Here is a 20,236-nt window from a genome sequence, read left to right on the forward strand (position 1 = left end):
CCAGATTTAAAGATATACTGTAAAGTATATTTATTAAGGAATTGTGGTATTGGCATGGGGTAGACAAGTTGACAATGAAACAGAACAGAGAGCCTGCCAACAATCCCACTTGTCAATAGATTTTTGATTTGTGACAAGAGTCAAGGCAGATGACTGAGGGAAAAAAAAGTACTTTTGAATAAATTAAGCTGGAAAATTTAGTTATCCATTTGGAAGAAATGGAATCAAATTCCCAGTTATCACCATATGCAAAATCAATCCCAGAGTATTAATAATGTAAATATCAAAGTCAAAAATTAAAAACTTTTAGAAGACAGTAAAGAGGATTACCCTTCTAACGTTGAGGTGAGGAAGAATTTCTTAAACTAAAAGCTGAAAGCATAAACTACCCCCCAAAATTGACACGTTTTATTGTATTTAAAGTAAGAATTTCTGTCCATCAAAATACAGCTTTAAGAAAGTGAGAATACCAAACAATCCAATCATGAAATGGGCAAAAGACATGAACAGAAATCTCATAGAGGAAGACATACACGTGGCCAACACGCACATGAGAAAATGCTCTGCATCACTTGCCATCAGGGAAATACAGATCAAAACCACAATGAGATACCACCTCACACCAGTGAGAATGGGGAAAATTAACAAGGCAGGAAACCACAAATGTTAGAGAGGATGTGGAGAAAGGGGAACCCTCTTGCACTGTTGGTGGGAATGTGAACTGGTGCAGCCACTCTGGAAAACTGTGTGGAGGTTCCTCAAAGAGTTAAAAATAGACCTGCCCTATGACCCAGCAATTGCACTGTTGGGGATTTACCCCAAAGATTCAGATCCAATGAAACGCCGGGACACCTGAACCCGCCGGGACACCTGAACCCCGATGTTTCTAGCAGCAATGTCCACAATAGCCAAACTGTGGAAGGAGCCTCGGTGTCCTTCGAAAGATGAATGGATAAAGAAGATGTGGTCTATGTATACAATGGAATATTCCTCAGCCATTAGAAATGACAAATACCCACCATTTGCTTGGAGGTGGATGGACCTGGAGGGTATTATGCTGAGTGAAGTAAGTCAATGGGAGAAGGACAAACATTGTATGTTCTCATTCATTTGGGGAATATAAATAATAGTGAAAGGGAATAGAAGGGAAGGGAGAAGAAATGGGTAGGAAATATCAGAAAGGGAGACAGAACATAAAGACTCCTAACTCTGGGAAACAAACCAGGGGTGGTAGAAGGGGAGGAGGGCGGGGGTGGGGTGAATGGGTGACAGGCACTGAATGGGGCACTTGATGGGATGAGCACTGGGTGTTATTCTGTATGTTGGCAAATTGAACACCAATAAAAAATAAATTTATTATTAAAGAAAAGAAAGTGAGACTACAAGCAACAAACTAGAAGATATTAGTAACAAATATAGCCCCCAATGTTAATATTAGCTTCATTGTTTGCTGTATCATACAAATATATAAAAATGGGTCATATATTTTTGAAATAGTTTAATAATATATGAATTACCAGAAACTTGCTCATCTACTTAAAAATGTATCAACGACAGCTTCAAAGGTTCAAATGTATTATTTAGACCTAACTCACTCCTTTGAATAGCTGTAATGTTTGGTAGCATGGAGGTTTCATGATTTATTCAACCATTCATTCTGCTGTGCATGAGCATTCAGATGATTCCATTTCTGTGATTACAAGCAATTCTGTGTTTAGGAGTGTTCGCTATGGAGACAGATTGCCTAGGTTGGAATCCTAGTTTCACCCTAGCTATGTGCTTTATCAAGCTGCTAGACTTGAGTTTCATTTCCTTACGTGAAATATGGGAATAGTAATAACTCCCGCTTTGTGGGATTGTTGTAGGGATTAAATGAGGTTATGCACATGAGGAGTGTATAGTCGGGAGAACCACACCTGGCTACATCATGAAAGCTCAGGAATGTCAGTTATAAATCCTGCAATATACAGACATTTTAAAAGATTTATTTATTTGAGAGAGAGAAGGCGCATGTGTGTACTTGCGCACACCTGCAGGGACACAGAAGGGAGGGGCAGTGGGAGAGAGAGTCTCAAGCAGACTCCCCGCTGAGCTCAGAGCCTGATGCAGAGCTCCATCTCATGACCCTGAGACCCAGACATGAGCTAAAACCAAGAGTCCCATGATTCATCAACTGTGCCACCCAGGTGCCACCCAACACACACGTTTTTATTACTATAGAACAGACTTCTAGGAGTGGGATGACCTAGACAAAAAGGATGAGTTTTTTTTTTAAGATTTTATTTATTCATGAGAGACACAGAGAGAGGCAGAGACATAGGCAGAGGGAGAAGCAGGCTCCCCACGGGAAACCCATTGTGGGACTTGATCCTAGGACCGGGGGATCACAATCTGAGCTGAAGGCAGACACTGAAACACTGAGCCACCCAGGTGCCCCTGGGATGAGTATTTTAAACTTTAGTTGATACTATCTATTACTTACCCCAAAGATTGTAACAATTCATATTCCCACAAGGAAACAGTACATATGAGAGTGCCCGCCTATTTTGCCATTCCCTCACCAGAATTGGATGGCACCAGTTTTGAAGGTTTGCCAATCTGATGCAAAAAAAAAAAAAAATCCTTAACCTAATTAATTAAACATTTGTCTTAATTTTCTCATCTTGCTGGATGTGTTCAAATTTAGGCATGTCAACCAGCTGTATTTCAGGTTCAGTGAACACCCTGCAGTGACACTGAACCAGAAGACCATCCCTACTTGGCAAGTGGTCCCAGCCATGGGGAGACAAAGCAAAGATGATGAGCCCCGGAAGGAGCACAGTACCACTGCTACACTCCCCCAAAGATTAGCATGATGCAACATGAATTGATATGACATGACACAACAACATTGCAGTAAAAGTCTGACCTTTATTTTTTTACAGTATTTTGGCAATTCTTCTTTGTTTTTTAGGTTTTATTTATTTGAGTGAGAGAGCAAGAGAGTACAGGCAGGGGAAGGGCAGAGGGAGAGAGAGAAGCAGACTCCAGGCTGAGCGGGGAGCCCCACTGAGGGCTTGATCCCAGGACCATGGCATCCTGACCTGAGCCAAAAGCAGATGCTTAACCAATTGAGCCACCCAGGCACCCCTATTTTGGCTATTTTTGACCATTTGTCCCTCCATATAAATTCTAGAATCAGCTTTTCTATTTAAAACCCTTTTAGAATTTTGTTTGGAATTGAACTGAATCCATTAGATCAGTTTGGGGAGAATTGATTTCTTATAATTGATATCTTAAGCATCTTTGCCAATGAATATGGAATTTTTTTGATTTTTGGTCTTCCTTATGGTTTCTTGTTGAAATTGTATAATTTTTTTTCTGTAAAGGTCTTGCTCTTGCTCATGTTTTGGTAGATTTATTCTAAGCTCTTTACATTTTTATTGCTGTTATAACTGGCATTTTTCAAATTGCATTTTCCAATTCTGTTGCCAATGTATAGAAATGCAATTGGACTTTGGATATTAAAACCTTGCTAGGTCTCTTATCAATTCAAATAAATAAATATTCTTTTATTAGAATCCATGTAGGCAAGCATATCATTTGTGAAAAGTGATGCTTTTATTTCTTCCTTTCCAGTTCTTACAATTTTGTTTGTTTGCTTTGGCCTCATGAACAGACCTGGTCATTCAGTAAGAGGCTGAATAGAGGTGGTTGTAGTGGGAATCCTAGTTTTGTTTCTGATTGTAGAGAGAGTGTGTAACTTTTCACCATTATGAATTAGGCTGGCTGCAGGCTATAGTACATAACCTTTAATGGGGTCAGGGAGCTCTCTTCTGTTCCTTGTTTGTCCACAGATTTTTATTGTTTCAGTTATGTTGAATTTTGTCACATGTATTTCTTGTACCAGTTGATGTGATCTTTGTCTTTAATTAAGGTATTGAATTACAGAAATACATTTCTTAGTTTTTCTGTTTCCTTCCTGGTTTTAGCATGGGCTAGCCTCACACAAGGAGTTGAGGACTGTTCCCTCTATTTCGTATTATCTGGGAAAGTTTGCATAAGACAGGAATTATCTGTTCTTTGAATATTGGTAGAATTTTCCTATGAAAGTACCTGGTCCAGTGAGAAGATTTTAAATTACTAATCCATCCCTTTATGAATGTTGGACTATTCAAGTTCCTTATTTCCCCTTGCATCAGTTTTGGAAAAGTTGTAATTGTATGGGATTTTCATCATTTCACCCAAGTTTTTAAGCATAGTGGCATTGATATATTCATAATTTTCTTAATCTTTTTAATATCTGCTTTATCTGTAGTCATATCTCTTTGATTCAATTATTGTTTATTTGTGCCTTCTCTTTCTTTCTTGAACAATTTTGCTAAAGGTTTGTTCACTGTATCCGTGTTTTCAAAGCATGGAATTTTGGTTTTGCTGATCCATTTCTATGCTTATTATTTGCTGTATTCTATTTTTTCATTGTTATCCTTTTTTCTACTTTATTAAACTTCATCACTTATGCCTTTCTAATGTATACATTTTAAGGCTATAAATGTTCTTCTTAAGCACATTAGTCATACCCAGGAAGTTTTCAGATGTAGTATCTCATTAATGGTCAGTTCTAATTATTCTCTAGCTCTCAAAATGGTTTCTTCTTTGGTACATGGATTGCTTAGAACTTAGAATCGTTTCTTCTTAGAACATGGATTGTTTTCATTTTTCAAATATTAAGAGTTTAAAAAATTGTCTTTTGTTATGAATTTCTGACATAATGGGATTGTGGTCAGACAATGTGGCTGGTGTGAAAGGAGTTGCTCAAAATTTGTTAAGCTTAAATTTTTGTATTTATTTATTTATTTATTTATCTGTTTATTTATTTATTTTTAAGCTTGAATTTTGTAAATGTTCCACATGCAGCTTGAAAAGTGTGTGTTCTATACACTTTCCTACATTAAGTTTCTTTGGCGTGTTATTCAAGTGTAGTAAACTGATTTTTGCTGATTGTTCTATTAATAAGTAGGAATAGTATTAAAATCTACTGCCATAGTGAATTTGCCCATTTCTCACACTGGCTTCCCTACATTTCTGAGTCTGATTAACCATGTCATCTCCAGAACCATTTCTTCTTGGAAGATGCTTGATAAATGATCCCCCACTGTTGCGGGTCAAGTTCTATTCCCCATAAAGATGCGATGAGGTCCTAACACCAGGACCTGTGAACCTGACTTTGTTTGGAAATCAGTCTTGGAAGATGTAATGGACCTACAATGAGATTGTACTGAATTAGGGTAGGCCCTACATGGTGAGTGTCCTTGTCAGGAGAGATCCGGAGACACAGAAGAGCCCCAGGAAAGAAGGCCATGTGAAGATGGGGGCAGGGCTGGAGTGAGCCTGCCACAGCCAGGGGTGCCAAGCATTTCAAGCAACTGGAGGCTAGGAAGAGGTGAGAAAGGCCCTGTCTCCAGAGCCTGGGTGGGGAGGGTGGACTTTCAATCTCCAGAACTATGAGAGTAAATTTTTGTTTTAAGCCACCTGAATTTGTGGTCATTTGTTAGGGCAGCCACTGGAATCTAAGGTACCTGCTATGCCAGTGTGTTGACCTGCAGTGAATTTCTTGCTAGCCTGCCGCTCACACCTCACCACCATGGCTCAGGACACCTTTGTGTGGGAGTGAGGTATGGGCCTGTCACACTCAACCTCAGCTCCCCAGGTCATCTCCGGCCAACCTCTGCTCTGGTGAGCAAGCAGTGGAAACACCCAGCATTATGCCCAGAAGCTACCTGCTTCCATTATCACGTCCCTTGGGTTCCCCACTCACAGTGGAGTCAAAGCAACAGCCTGGAAGACTTCTTATTTACTCTCTCTATCACCTTGTACAATTCACACATTTCTGGATTTCCACCCATAAAATGAGTACCTTTAGGTTGTGACCATGTTACAAAGATACGTTGCTTCTTCAGGAGGCCAGTTCAGGTTCTCACAGGGAGCCAGAGTGCCTGGGAGTTAGAGCAGCCACTAGGTGGCGACGTCTCTTTCTGCAGCTGGTCAGCAGGTGGACTGGGTCCCTGATCAGGGGCCTGCCCCACACCCGCCACTCAGGCCCCTCCCTGGTCCAGCGCGCTACCCAGGCAAGCTACCCAGATAGGATGGCTGAGGCTGCAGCTGGAAACTTATACCCAAGAAAAATAGTGGATCTGATCCTTGATTGGTGACTGATTAGATGGAGAGAGAACGCGGTAAGACATGATCTAGAATGTTTCCAGGTTTCTGGTCTGAGTTACCAGCTGGTGCATAGGGAGAGGAGGTGTGGGGGAGGAAGGGTTCATATTTGGACAAGAGTTTCAGGATCCTGTGGGACACCTAAGTAACGTCTGGTAGGAAACAGAAATTTGGGTCTGTAACTCTCGAGAGGAGTCTGGAAGGAAATGAAAGGCAGAGAATGGGATCTTGGAGGCAGGCTGTGTTTTCTTAAAATTCGCCCCAGCATATTATAGAGTCTAGAGTAGACACTGTAAAACTACTGCCCACGGGAGGGAATGGCCTACCATTGCTTTTTGTAAAGAAAAAAAAGTTTTATTGGAACAAAGCCATTCAGTTACGTATGGTCCATGACACATTTCACACTGTAAAAGCAGAGTGAAGTTTTGGACAGGAGTCATATAGTCTGCAAAGCTGATGTATTTACTATCTGGCCCTTTGGTGAGAAATTTTCTAACTCCTTGTCTGGAGCAGCTCGTCTCAACCTTCACTGTGCATTACGAAACACCCAGAGACCTTGTAAGAGGAAGACTCTGGCTCAGGAGGTCTGGGACCAGCCCTGATTTGGCACATCTGTCAGGCCTCTGTGATACCGATGCCACTGGTCCCCGGACCTTGCTTTGAGGAGGGCCTAGAGCAGTGCTGTCCAATGAAAACATAAGTGTACAAGTAACTTAAGTTTCTAGTGTCCATATTAAAAAACTAAAAATAGATGGCATTGATCTTTTACTTAACCCAATATAGCCAAAATATTATGTCTTATGTAACCAATATAAATAAATTGAGATATTTTACTTAATTTTTTTGTGCTGAGTCTTTGAAATCTTGTGTATATTTTGCATTTACGGTCCATCTCAGTGGAGGGACTGGCCATATTTCATGTGCCATACCAGCCAGTGTAGCTCTAGAGTAGACATGAGCCAGGCTTCTGGGTTCCAAACTCCAGCTCCCTACTTGCTAGCTGTGTAGCTATGGGCACGTTATGTAACCTCTTCGTTTCTCCACCTATGAGAGTAATAAATGCACCTCCTCATGATGTTGCCTCCAGGATTACGTAAAGTGGTTTTTTTTTTTTTAAGATTTTATTTATTTATTCATGAGAGACAGAGAGAGAGAGAGAGAGAGAGAGAGAGAGAGAGAGAGAGAGAGAGGCAGAGACACAGGGGGAGGGAGAAGCAGGCTCCATGCAGGGAGCCTGATACAGGATTCGATCCCGGGTCTCCAGGATCACACCCCGGGCTGCAGGCGGCACTAAACCACTGAGCTACCCGGACTGCCTAATAAAGTGTTTAAACAGCCTGCCAGGCACATCGGAGACCACTATTATCCTGTTGGGGTGATTCTGTACAGGAAGCCCTTTCCCTCAATAAAGGAAGGAGTCTGAGTCCTGCTTCCTGTCCCACACCCCAGGGGCAGAAGGTGGAGTGAAGCATATTCCTTGGTTCTCAGCCCACAGTTTCCCCTTCCCACAAGGATCTTTTTTCTTTCATTCCACAAATGTTTATTGAGCCTTTACTATGTATCAGATCCTAGGGAGAGAACACCAAAATGAACACAGAAACCCTCTGTCCCCATGGATTACATTCTAGTAGAGAGATTCACAATGAACATAATGAATATAGAGTATGCTGGAAGGCGGTACCATGGGGGGGGGGCAGAATGAAAGCACAGTAAGGAGGATGGGAAGTGCTGGGAGAGGAAGGAGTATCAGTTTTAAGCAGGTGGCCAGGTGGGCCTTCTTGGGGCAGTGAGTCATTGAGGTCCCAAGGCCAGTGGGGCTGAAGCAGAGTGAGCCAGGGAGAGAAATTACAGGTGGTCAGAGAGATGTGGGGTTGGGGGAAGCATAGTGTGTATGCTCCTAGGCCATTACAAAAATTTTGGTTCTTCCTTTGAGTGAAATAGACAACTGGCTGGATACTGCCAAGAGTCATTATCTGAATGTTTTTCAAGGCTGCCATGTTGAAGGGACAGGGTGAGAATGGGGTAACTAACCATCCCCATTGGCCCTGAACTGAGGCTTTTTACTGGGATGTGAGGCTGTCAGTACTTAAACCAGGGAAGACTGGGCAAACAGGTGCGGTTGGCCAGTTGAAAACCAAGACCAGCTTTATTCTTAGTCCTCTTTCCAGAACCAATCTGTATCCTCAAAACATCCATTTTAATGTTCCATAGACACAACAGACATATACTGAGTATCCTCGTGACACGGTGTTGTGCGCCATGGTTACGTAAATGGCATTATGCTACAAATCTCGTTTCTTTGCTAAGTGTCCAATACTATTTTTAAGGTCCACTCATGTTGCTGTATTTACCTCTAGGTCATTGTTTTTAACAGCTGCATAGTCATCCATTGCCAGCCCCTGCCACTTACTTATCCAAGACCTTGCTTCCCTCCAGCAACGGAAGCTTGAGTAACACTGTTGGGAGCATCCTTCTGTAGCCGCCCTTTGGCTCAGGATAGACATTGCTGTGGGGAGCACTGGCCCTTGGACATGCGAACAGCCAACTTTAAAGTGCCTCCACCTCTCTTTCTAGAGTGCCTGCGGCGGTTTACCCCATTGGCAGCAATACAGAAGTTACTGTCCCCACATCATGACTGACCCTTAAAGTATGGCATTCGAGGGACTCTTTATTTTCATTTGCATTTCTCTGGCTCCTGCATTTATCTCTTCTTATTAACCATTTGGGCCCGCCCTTCTGAGAACCACCTATTAAGACCCATAGCCCACTTTTCTTGACTTTTTCTTGTGGATTTGTAAGAATCCTTGTAAATATGTATTAATCCCTTGTCAACTTTAGTCACTGCAAATACCTTCTCGGTCTGCCATCTGTTAGCTTTGACTGATGACTAGTGAACAGATATCCTTACTTCTGGGTTTTTTTTTTTTCTTTTTTTTTTTTCTTTTAAGATTTTATTTATTCGAGAGACAGAGAGCCTGAGAGGGAGAGCACAAGTAGGGGAGGGACAGAGGGAGAGGCAGAGGGAGAGAAGCAGATTCGCCACTAAGCAGGGAGCCCAATGTGAGGCTCCATCTCAGGACCATGGGATCATGACTTGAGTGGAAGGTAGATGCTCAATTGACTGAGCCACCCAGGCACCCCTCTTCTGGTATTTCCTTATTCACCCTCTTTTTTTTTTTTTTAAGATTTTATTTGACACAGAGAGAGAGAGAGAGAGAGAGAGCACAAGCAGGGGGAGCAGGAGTGGGAGCAGGTAGGGAGAGGGAGAAGCAGGTTCTCCACTGAGCAGGGAGCCCAATGTGGGACCCAATCCCAGGACCCTGGGATCATGACCTGAGTCGAAGGCAGACACTCAACCGACTGAGCCACCCAGGCGCCTCCTTATTCATCCTCTCTTACATTTGATGCTTTAGGTGGGGGAGGGAGGTTTGTAGTTAGAAAGTGACAGACTTTTAAGGATAATTTAGAGTAAAAAAAAAATTCTGAAATTATGTTTAGAATAAGATCAATATACAGAAATTAATTCCTCTAAGCTGGGCTTTGGGAAACATTCATCTTTCTTTGCCCCTACTCATTTCTACCGGATTCTGGGGTTTCTTTTTCCTTTTCTTCAGGACTGAATGGGTTAAGAAGAAAGGAAGCCACTTGAAGTAACTTTGATTTTCCTAAGTTTTTCTAAACATAGCTCTAAAATGCAACACTCCCTTAGCAAACTTCATGGTGGCAGGAGGAAGTGGACAGATTCCTGAGAGGCCTGTGTCTCTAAGATGCATGAAGCTCAGCAATCCTCAAAGAAGAAAGTGCACCGAGAGTGAAAGATTTGTAAAAAGATTTACTTTGCAAACTCTAGAAACCTAAAGTGATGTGGCAAAGAAACCAGATTTTGATTAGGACAAATATTTAGGAAAACCTATAGGCTACAAAGTATTTCTTCACTGGGTTAGTTATAAATACAAAAACACAGAAAGTAAACACATCAGGATTCATGTGCAAGGAGGTTGAGGGTGAACAGGCACACTGATGGACCATAGGGCCACAAAAGGCTGGAGGTGATTTAAACATGTAATTTGAACAGAATGGAGAAAGGCCAGGAAATTCCAGAAAATCCTCTAGTGCTGCCATGACCAAAATAAAAAACTTAACGAAGATAAGCAGAATCCATTAAATATTTAAGCATCTCAGTCTTTTTGAATCTCAGATCTAAGTAATAAATAAAGCTTGTGTTGGGTGGAAAAGATGGAATCTTTGGAGGAAGTGCAAGGTATGGTCCCTGGAGTTGAAGCTGTGAAATACAGGCAAGAATAGGATTCATCTTTCCAAAATTGCCCTCTTCACTTTTTTTTTTTTTTCAAAATTGCCCACTTCAAATTTTGATTACCATGGAGGCCAAAAAGGTGAAAGGTGGTATCAAAACTACCAATTATAAGCCTGTGAGAACACTGGGAATAGCTGGCCTGGGCACTTTCCAGAAATAATACAGTGAAAGAGGCAGTCCCACACCGGGAATGAGGAAGGCACTCTGTCTTCTGATGACCTGGTCACAGACCAACTCTTTCCCCTTTTCCTTTTTTTCAGGAGGAAAAAAAAAAAGTCGTCTTTTCCCTCCATTCAGTTGAGTTTACGTATTTAGATAAGTAAGAGGCCCGTCTTTTGTGACCATCACCATTATGCTCCCTGAGGAGCCTTCAAGTATTTTTCTCAGGGCAGAAATCCTTCCAAAGGCTGGGTTTTCTCTGAGGCTTCTTATTTGGGTCTCTAACACACAAAGGGGTGTTGATAGAAACATTTAAGTGGCCGTGAAGTCTGGAGCCCAGAAGTAATTCACCTGCCAAACACGATCAAGGGTGAAGGGCAAAGAGGGGAGGCCAAACCAGCCCCTGTCTGGGCTGTGGCAGGGCTTCATCCGCCTTAATGGATGTAGTAATAGAGGCAACACTGCACCAGGCAGCAGGAACTAACTGCTTGTTAAGAACAAATGAAAATACCTTAACAGGTCACCTCTTCTTTTGTCACGAGGAGGTGAGATGGCAGGCCGAGCCTCTCAGGCAGGCAACCAGACGAGGTGGGGCTGGGACACACCTCGAGGTATCTGATTTCCTGCAGGCGCTAATGCTCCAGGCAACGGCCCCACGGCCCCATCTGCCAAGTGGCCCTTTGGGATAAGAGGACACTCCTTTGTCCTCTGGTGACCTTTCCGTAAGGAGACAGTCTGACTCTGATAGAGATGACGTTCGCGTCTCTGCTCCCAGACCAGTGTGAGCGCCAAAACCCCTCTGTGCAAACCATTAGCGTTTCGGGATCTCAAAGAGAGAGAGAGAGAGAGAGAGAGAGAGAGAGAGAGAGAGCGCGTGCATTCCAGATTCACGGGACAAATGGAAACAGATAACAAACAAAAATCCCCAACCCACTGCCTTTCAGGCCTGTTAACACCTGCAGCCGTTAGAAACAGGTACTTCCTTCTCTTCAATCAAGCAGAGTAAAGTTGAGACATCTTCAGATGCCTTAAATATTTTCATGTATTTACCCTCAGGCCCAAAGACCTACATTTACCGAACTGCCTCAGAAATTAAATTCTCTTTTAACGTTATCACCCCATTCTTGGCCTTCCAAGCCCCGTGCTTCTGTGCTCGCCCTGCACTCCCGTTTTGCCCTGCTGGTCCCTCACCCCGCTTGTACTTTTTGCTCTTCTTTTTGTTGTCAACAGCTGGTCCCTTCCCTCTCCTTCTGTCTCTATTGTGTGTTTTTGGGTTATGCCTCAGCAGCACTCCGCACACCCGCCCCCCCCGCCGGGGAAAACCTCTGTTGATATGTCCTCAGACAGCTGAAAGAGTTTCTAATAGTTACTTACTAGTAACACGAACAGTGACATTCACAGTTGTCTGGAAATAAGCCAATGAGTTTAAGCCTAGATCTAACTGAAGAATTGTATAATGTAAAGTCTACATTTGATTTTACAGTTTTAAGGGAAAATGTGTTAAAGTTGGTTAATTTCAGTTTCTGGGCTATATTAATGGTTAATAGTTATTTTAAAAATGATAACCCTAGCAACATTTGTCTCAGAACGACCTTTATTGTTGACACACAGGTGGGTATTACACCTTGGTAAATATTTCTCCTGGGGAAATATTTGACTTTTGTGCTGCTGGACAAAGAATCCTCCCTCCAGAATACAGACAACAGTGCTTCATTACAAGCACATAAATACAGCAAATGCAGAGTTTGCGGTCAGACTCAGACGATTTATTTTACCGAATTTAGATTCAAGTTCAACTAAGCATTCTAACAGGTAACAAGGTTCAAACGGGAGAGAAAAACCTATTTTAGTGGTAAGAAAGCAAGTTCACACAGAGTCTATGGGCCAGTGGATGAGCTTTCATTTTATTGGCTCTTGACAGCCATCTGCGTATACGTCTGGCAACGTGAGATGGCCAAACACGGAAATGATACACTACCACAATACCCCAAAGATAATTATTCTTACCTTGAATGGAAAACATTATTTTAATAATAATAAAAAAACATTTAAAGATCTCAAGTTTTGTAATTCTTAACTGTAAAATATCATCTCAGTAACAGAACAAAGAATTTCCTGGGCTGGTCACATCATTCATTACAGAACAGGAAAAAAAAATCATAAAAAATGAAACATGGAAGAAAGAAATAAATAACGAAATAATTTACGTGTAGGTAGTTTTGCTGCATTGCACATAACCACACAAAATCGTAAAGCTGATTTTTTTAAAAGCTTAGAAAACACATTTGCCTTTTTGAGTTTCTTGCTAAGTGATGCATGCTTCTTCTAAGGAAAACTATTCTATGTAGGCCTGATATTTAAAATTTAAATACCTATCAATCTAGAGTTTGCCTACCTGAGTGTGCAGATGTGGAAACGGGTAGTGAACAAGTGACTCTCCCAGCCTCCAGAGGGGCCGGGCCTAGCTGCAGGTACCTCTCCAGCTTACCCCCAGGCCTAAGGCTTGCAGTTTAGGGCAAAAATAAGCAAAAAGCACTGGTTCAAATGGGTATGTGTTTGTACTTTTACTGTGATGTCCTCCAATGGACAGTAAAATCTTTGCTAGTGTCCTTGGAAGGTTTAGAAAGAAGCATCGCACAGTACTGAGGATAGGACAACAGTATTTCCTGTAGCACACTTCCAGCAAGGCTCAACACAGAGTGTTTTTCTTCCACAAGGCTATTAGCAAATTTCCACCAGTCTAATTTCTTTTGCTTCTTACTTCAAGTATTCTGAGTTCCCTGCCTTCTTGACCAGCCCTTGATATGAATTCTCCTGAAGTAAGCTCCTCGAGGACCTGCCTTTCACCCTGGCCCTCCCCTGCATCAGAAAGACCCATGTTCAGTCCTCTCGAGATTGCAGACCTCCCAACACCACATGGTGAGTACTTGGAACAGCGCTTTTTAAATCTGGGGAAGGAGGGCATGTTTGCTGGCTTATTAGAAAATGGTTCTTGAAAATAACTTAGATAAGTGCGATTATGATGCATACACAAATATTTTAAGACTGAAGTTTGGTCACTTCTCTTGCCTGTCTTTGTCCCCACAAACAGTAACTAGCTTCCTGAATTAAGAGAATGCCAATGCATATGCCTTCTTGAGCAGGGGTCCATGAACATCAACAAGTAATGGATGTCCATAAAGGGACATTTAGTAAATATTTTAGCCTCTATAGGTCACATGTGTCTCTTTGCATATTCTTTGCCTCCCCCCCCCCCCCACCTTTCTAATTTCTTTTAACAACCCTTCCAAAACTGAAAAACCATTCTCAGTTCAAGGGCTTCTAGGCTTTCCCTGTGGCCAAGTTTGCCAAGCCCTGCTCCAGGGAGTTCCTTGGCAGGGGAACATGGGCACTTAGCTATGTAATGTAGAAGTTTGTTTGGGTCTCAGAACACTGATTTGGGGATTTCTTTTGGAGAGTTAGGTAGGTGCTTGCAGAGGGATCCACAAACCAGGCATAAAAGCAGATCTGTTTTTCTCGATTCTGCTCCGCAAACAGTACAGAGCTGGACCAAATTGGCACCCTTTATTGAAAAAGTGGCTATTTATGGTAGGAAATCTTAATTAAGGCCCATTTAAATCTGGGTCTATGCTTGCTAATCCTTGCCTTGACTTTAAAGGTAAAAAAGCACATACTTCAGGAATCGGAGGAGTTTCGTTTCCAGGTTACTATTCCCAGTGGTTGGCAGTAGAAAAGCTCAAGTGTAAACACACTTCCTCTTTGCCACTAATGCCACACAGTCTGCAGAAGAAACACTGTCTGAGGTTTCAAGGGGAAGCACAGCAACTCACTCTACTTCTGGGGTATCTAAGACACAGCTCACCTGTGGCTGGGTCTTGGTAAGGAACAGTGTTTACCAGGGATCAAGCACTTAAATAGCTGAGGATCAGCGTTTCAGAAGCTGGATCTTCCACAGGGACATTTACCTCCATTCTGACACAAGACCACACAGCAGGGGCTGTACCACCACATAGCTCCTCTAACCTTCTGTATATCTGAGACACAAATATTCTACCCATAACTTTCTCACTATTGAATATTCACTTTGAAGAGCAGAGTAAGAGAATTTGCATTTCTTTTATATATTTGTGATCTTTTCAAATCATCAATATGCTTAAAATATATGCTATGTTTTAAATAGTTAATAAACATAAAAATGCAATTTTTTTAAGTTAAATAAGGGCTTCAGGGTCTGAACCCTTTTTCTCTAATGAATGATGTCTGGAAAAGCAGCTGATGGTTCTCAAAATATACATATGTTGCCAACCAGACAAATTTAACTGTTCTGGGGCTCAGAAATAGCGTGCATGCACACACACACACACACACACACACACACTCACAAAAAGAACTTCCCCTAAAAAATCTAGGTATGAGAATTCCTAAACTTCTAAACTAAATGAATAGGTGAAAAACAACTGATCTCACATATGCCAATCCAGCTGTCCTCCTTAGGTTTTTGTTTAAAACGTCAAACTTGTTTTCTCAAAATGTGAGTTTATTTCTTCTATTAATGTCAGACTTTTCTCTTAGTCTGGATTTACAGTGGCATTACCACCAGAGCCCCAACCAAGACCAGAATAAAGACAACGTGTCAAGCTAAGTACACAATCTCCAAGGTAAAACCACTGAGACCATTTTTCATTACGGAGGGGAACACCAACTTGAAGCTGGAAGAAACTGGAGTGCAATTAAACCAGCAAAAATGTACCACTAAGAAACGCTGATGTGTCTGCCTGTCAGTAGGCACTAGTTCCAGTTCTAATGACATCAAAACCAGTGAAACTTGATGAATTTTCCAACTCACTCAAAGGCATAATATTCTAAGGCTGCTGAAAGGTGGGACTGAGAAAGTCATTACCTGTGGTCAGGAAAGATAATGATAATGGGGATTTTTTGACATTAAAAGAAATAAACAGTAAATTCTAAAGTGTGTGTGTTTTTGTTTTTTAAAGTGTGTTTTTAAAAGAGCATTGCATTCTCTCATCTTTCATAAACATTTCTCTCACACACACATTCTCTCACACACATACACATTCTTTCTCACATACACATATACATATTCTCTTACACACATTCTTTCACACACACAAACATCTCACACAAACACATTCTCATTCTCACACATACGTTCTTTCTCCCTCACACACACACACTCCCAGATTCTCTCACACACACATTCTTTCTCTCTTACACACACATACACACTGCTCTAGTCATTATTTCACATCTTCTAGGACTATCACTTTTAAAAATAGTTACCTCTTGGTGCTTATATTTATCTCAGATAGAAATGGCTTTGATTTTTTTTAAGCCTACAAGAAAACTTACAGTGATAGATCTGATATCACACATCACTACCCTGTGTAGGTCAGAGCTTTTGAGAGAGACAAAAAGAGGACTATGATTCAGTCATTGGGTTCTGGTTCTGGGAAAGCATCACTTGACAGCGCTACGTTTTCTGATAGAAACAGCTTTGCCATATTCCCTCCAATATCAAAGTGCATCTGTTTAAAATTTAACATACCTCAAAGAAAAATAAAAAATCTTAGTAGCTATCCTATGCAGCAAAAGTGTAGTGATTTTCCCTTTTCCCTGCTCCTCAATTTAAAGCTGTATACAGAACGGCTAAATGCATTACCTCTGGGACAGCAGAGCTTACAAACAATGGATTTTGTCTGGGTTTCAAGGAACAAAAAGGAAAGGGAAAAAAACCGAATGAAAATAAAGAGGAGAAACCCTGAGGCAAAAATGGCTTTTCCTTCAGAAAGTCTTCCTGGACTCTCAAATCCCCGTTCATAAGGTACCAGCAATCTTCTGGGACGGGAGGCCTTCCTCCAGCCAGACGGTGGCAGTCGAAGGACTGCGGAGCGTCCGCCTGTGAATGCGCCGGAGCCGCAGCAGGTAGAGGAGGATGGAGAGCACGACTACCAGGAAGCAGCCTGAGAACAGGTAGTGATTGTAGACAAAGGAGAAGCCCCGCCAGTGGGCGTGACTGGCCCGGAAGGTCTCCTGCTGGATATCTCTGCCCACATGGAAACAAAAACAAACACGACAGGTAAGCGAGAAGAGGCCTCCTCAGGCAGGCAAGCAATGTCAGATGTCATCATGCACAGGATATGGACCCATGGGAGCTGGCTGAGGACTCGGCTCTGCAGACAAATCTGTCTTCTCGGTCTCTGGGACTCCGTTTCCTTACCTCTAAAATGGGGGTTAACGTGGTCTAACAGAGGGTGGCTGTAAGTATTAAACAAGAGACCACGTGAAAGTGCTTTCGCTAGTCTGCAGCAGTTACTGTCACTATAATTTGGGTAACAAAAATCAGAGAAATTTAAAAGAACCGTGATAGTTTTACTAACACACGGAAGCCAATGTGGAATCAGACCACCTGTCTGTGAGCAGTAATACCCATTAGCCACAATTTTTGCAGGTAATGCAGCTATATGGATTGCTGGGACATGCTCAATTAGATGATGGGAGGGGGGGGAACCCAAAAGCGAATTCCTCCTTTATCAGTGCCCCCAGGGATCTTATGGGAGGGTCAGCTGACAGCCAGGTCTGTGACCGTGAATGGGGAAAAATGTCCACCTTTATTTGCCAATCAATCTCTGACTGGCATTTCCACTAACCATGAATACAGACATCAAACTACTGAAATGATAGAGTACTAGTTCTGCTGCCAAATTGGTTATTTCATGTATTAACAAAAAAGAACACATTATTACTATACTTCAAATATGTTTTCTGTAGCACTTCGGTAAATGTATTTCAATACAGTGGTTTCCTCTGTAATCTTTTATTTTTTATTTTTGTAAAGATTTTATTTATTTGTTTATTTGAAACGAAGAGAGAACAAGCAGGGAGGAGGAGTAGAGGGGAGAGGGAGAAGCAGACTCCCTGCTAAGCAGGGAGCCTAAGAACCCCAGGATCATGACCTGAGCCAAAGGTAGATGCTAACCTGTTATTTATTTTATACCTTAAAAACATTTTGAGAAGGAGTCCAAAACCATAAAGGCAAAGAACAACACTTTCATGCTGTATATGATGGGACAGGTGATGTGGGAAGCAAGTGCTGGTGGGAAAGACCAGAGTCAAACTTCACTGCCTCTACAGTCCTGCCCATAGCCAGTGCACACCCCAAACATCCGCATACCACAGCCACCACGTTGTGTCATAACTGCAGAGAGGCCTATCTTTTGATTCTTGTTACCAAATTCAGAGCCGTACCTTAAGGGTAAAAAACGGGTCCTGTAAAGGATTGCTCCAAGCGTCCACTGAACCTCCTTGTCGTAAACTTGTAAGGCGGTCTTTAAATTTTTATAGTTGACAGGAAATGAAAAGCCCTTATGAAACACCTCGAACATCCAAGCAGATTTGAAGCACTGGTACCTATGAACACCAAGCACAAATGTAAGCGGGATTCATTTACTGGTCACACTGAACCGTGCAGTGAGACAGCCTTCCCCCGAGACCCAGGGGCGGGTGCACAGGCTTCACCAGGCCAGCATTCCGAGCAGGTGAACCAATTACATGCACTTCCAGCTGATTTACTTGCCCCTTGTCCCACAACAGTTCACCTGTCAAACTCAGTAGCTCAGGACACTTTGTCTCAGTATGATTTAATACACTGCTGTGACAGATGTTTTTTCTTGGGCATTCTGGGATTTACTCTCTGATAAACACTGAGTAAGCTCCAACTTCTTTGGACCTAGGTTACTTTATTATAAAATGAAAAGCCTGAAGGGTCCTTTGCAGCTCTGATACTCTATGGTTCTAAATACTTATCAGAGGCTTACTTATTGCAAAGTGCTGAGCTAAGTTAGTAATGAGATATAACAAAAAACAGGATAGCCAGCATACTTAAATGACTTATAATGACAGGATTTTAAAAAAGCAACAAATAATTATGAAATAGGGTGGAATCTGATAAATGCCACTGGGGAGACATATGCGTGCTCTGGAGTCGGACAGAGTAATGGAGTCTGACTGAATGGGCAGGGGGAGACTTGAAAGGGATAGATCCTGACCTGACTCTGAGGTCTGGCCAGGGATTCAACAAGCAAGGGAAGAACAGGGGCACTCCAGGTGGAAGGAAAGCAAAACTGAATAAAAACCCATAAGGTATATCTGGACATAAGTATCTGTTGTCCCACTGGAAAGGAGCCAAGGGTGGGTGAGGAGAAACAGTGAAGGATGAGGATGCAAAAGCAGGGTGTGGCAAGCCAGCGGCTACCACTGCTACATGGTTTCTGGAAACCGTGTGGGCTCAGCCACCCACTGCTTACTTTAGCCTATGGAGATCAGCATGTGAGGCGTAGAGTCCGCGGTCAAAACGTTCCCGCAAGATCGACCACTTTGTTGCACAATAATCCTGGAAGAAATTTCACCGTAAATAAATCATTTGGTAAAGGCTAAATGCTATGTTCATTTTAAAAAAGGGTTTACCCAATTCATATTCATAACAATTAAGTAACACAAGCTTAACTTCCATGTGTAATGTAAAGATGAGATGCACAAGCATCCAGCAAATACTTACTGATCAGCACAGACAGGGCTCATTCGGTCTTAAAATGCTGTCAAAATTACTGTTATACAGAGAATTTCACTGCCCATAGCCACCCTCTTCGAAAGTGCTCAGTCTCCCGCTGTGTGACTGCCTGTGACAGGCATACGCTTTCAGAAAAGTGAAGTGGGACTTTAGTTCGGAGTGGGTACCTATGTTTGCGGCTGCACAGTACAAGATTCTGGGAACGCTGATATCATTACAAAGGCCTGTCTTCAGAAAGGAAAAAGGTGCCATCTTTTTCTGAAATTATTTGTAATAATATCCATAGCTAACATTTATTGAGCACTAAGTGCCTTTTCTAAACGTAATACTTAGAACCACTCGTTGGCATGGCTAGGATTACACTTCTTATCTCAAAGGAGGAAGAAACTGAGGCTCTGAGAGATGGTGAAAGTGCAAGAGGCAACACAGAACAGCACCTGGTCTGGGGTGAGAGGGGAGGACAGACCTTCAGGACAGAGGAGACACCGTGAAGACAAGATGGAAGCAGCCTGGGTACCGAGGAAAAGAAGAGATGCTCGCTGTGATTATCATAAGGATGTGCTAGGCAGGGAGACGAGGCTCCCGGGAGACTAGGGACATGCTAAGGCATTTGCGATTTATCCTGATACAAAAGGAAGCCGCTGAAGACTGTAAACAGGAGAGGAGATGGCACTCGTGTTTCAGACAGAACTCTCTGGGAGTGGCATGAGGGATGAACAATGGAGGGAACCAGAGGCAAGAAGATCTTCCCAACTGGGAAGATCCTGCAGTAGCACAGGTGACAGATGCAGGCCTCACGAGAGCAGTGAGAGCACGACAAAAAGTAGGAGGGGCTTTGAGAAATGATTATCCGTAAAATAATGAGTTTGCTGACTGATTATAGGGGCTGTACAGCGAGGAGGGAATGAATGGCAGGAGGAAGTCTAGAACTTCTGAGTTTTGGGAGGTGGACTGGATGGTCAAGGGATGCCATTAAC

General features: G+C 42.4%; 1 protein-coding gene across 3 annotated transcripts in view; it reads right to left on the reverse strand.

Annotated features, from left to right (window-relative positions):
- Positions 1–12,248: 12,248 nt before the first annotated feature.
- The window catches only part of ENTPD4 (ectonucleoside triphosphate diphosphohydrolase 4), a 35,899-nt gene continuing 27,911 nt past the window's right edge, over positions 12,249–20,236 (reverse strand). For all 3 annotated transcript variants that reach the window (XM_041766757.1, XM_041766755.1, XM_041766756.1), the window contains 3 exons: positions 18,997–19,082; positions 17,939–18,100; positions 12,249–16,736 (listed from right to left, as the gene is read on the reverse strand). In XM_041766757.1, the coding sequence (XP_041622691.1) occupies positions 16,508–16,736; positions 17,939–18,100; positions 18,997–19,082 (477 nt within the window). In that variant the 3' untranslated portion in view covers positions 12,249–16,507. The remainder of the gene's footprint in view (positions 16,737–17,938; positions 18,101–18,996; positions 19,083–20,236) is intronic.

This window comes from Vulpes lagopus, chromosome 8, assembly GCF_018345385.1.
Source record: "Vulpes lagopus strain Blue_001 chromosome 8, ASM1834538v1, whole genome shotgun sequence".
NCBI lineage: Eukaryota > Metazoa > Chordata > Mammalia > Carnivora > Canidae > Vulpes > Vulpes lagopus.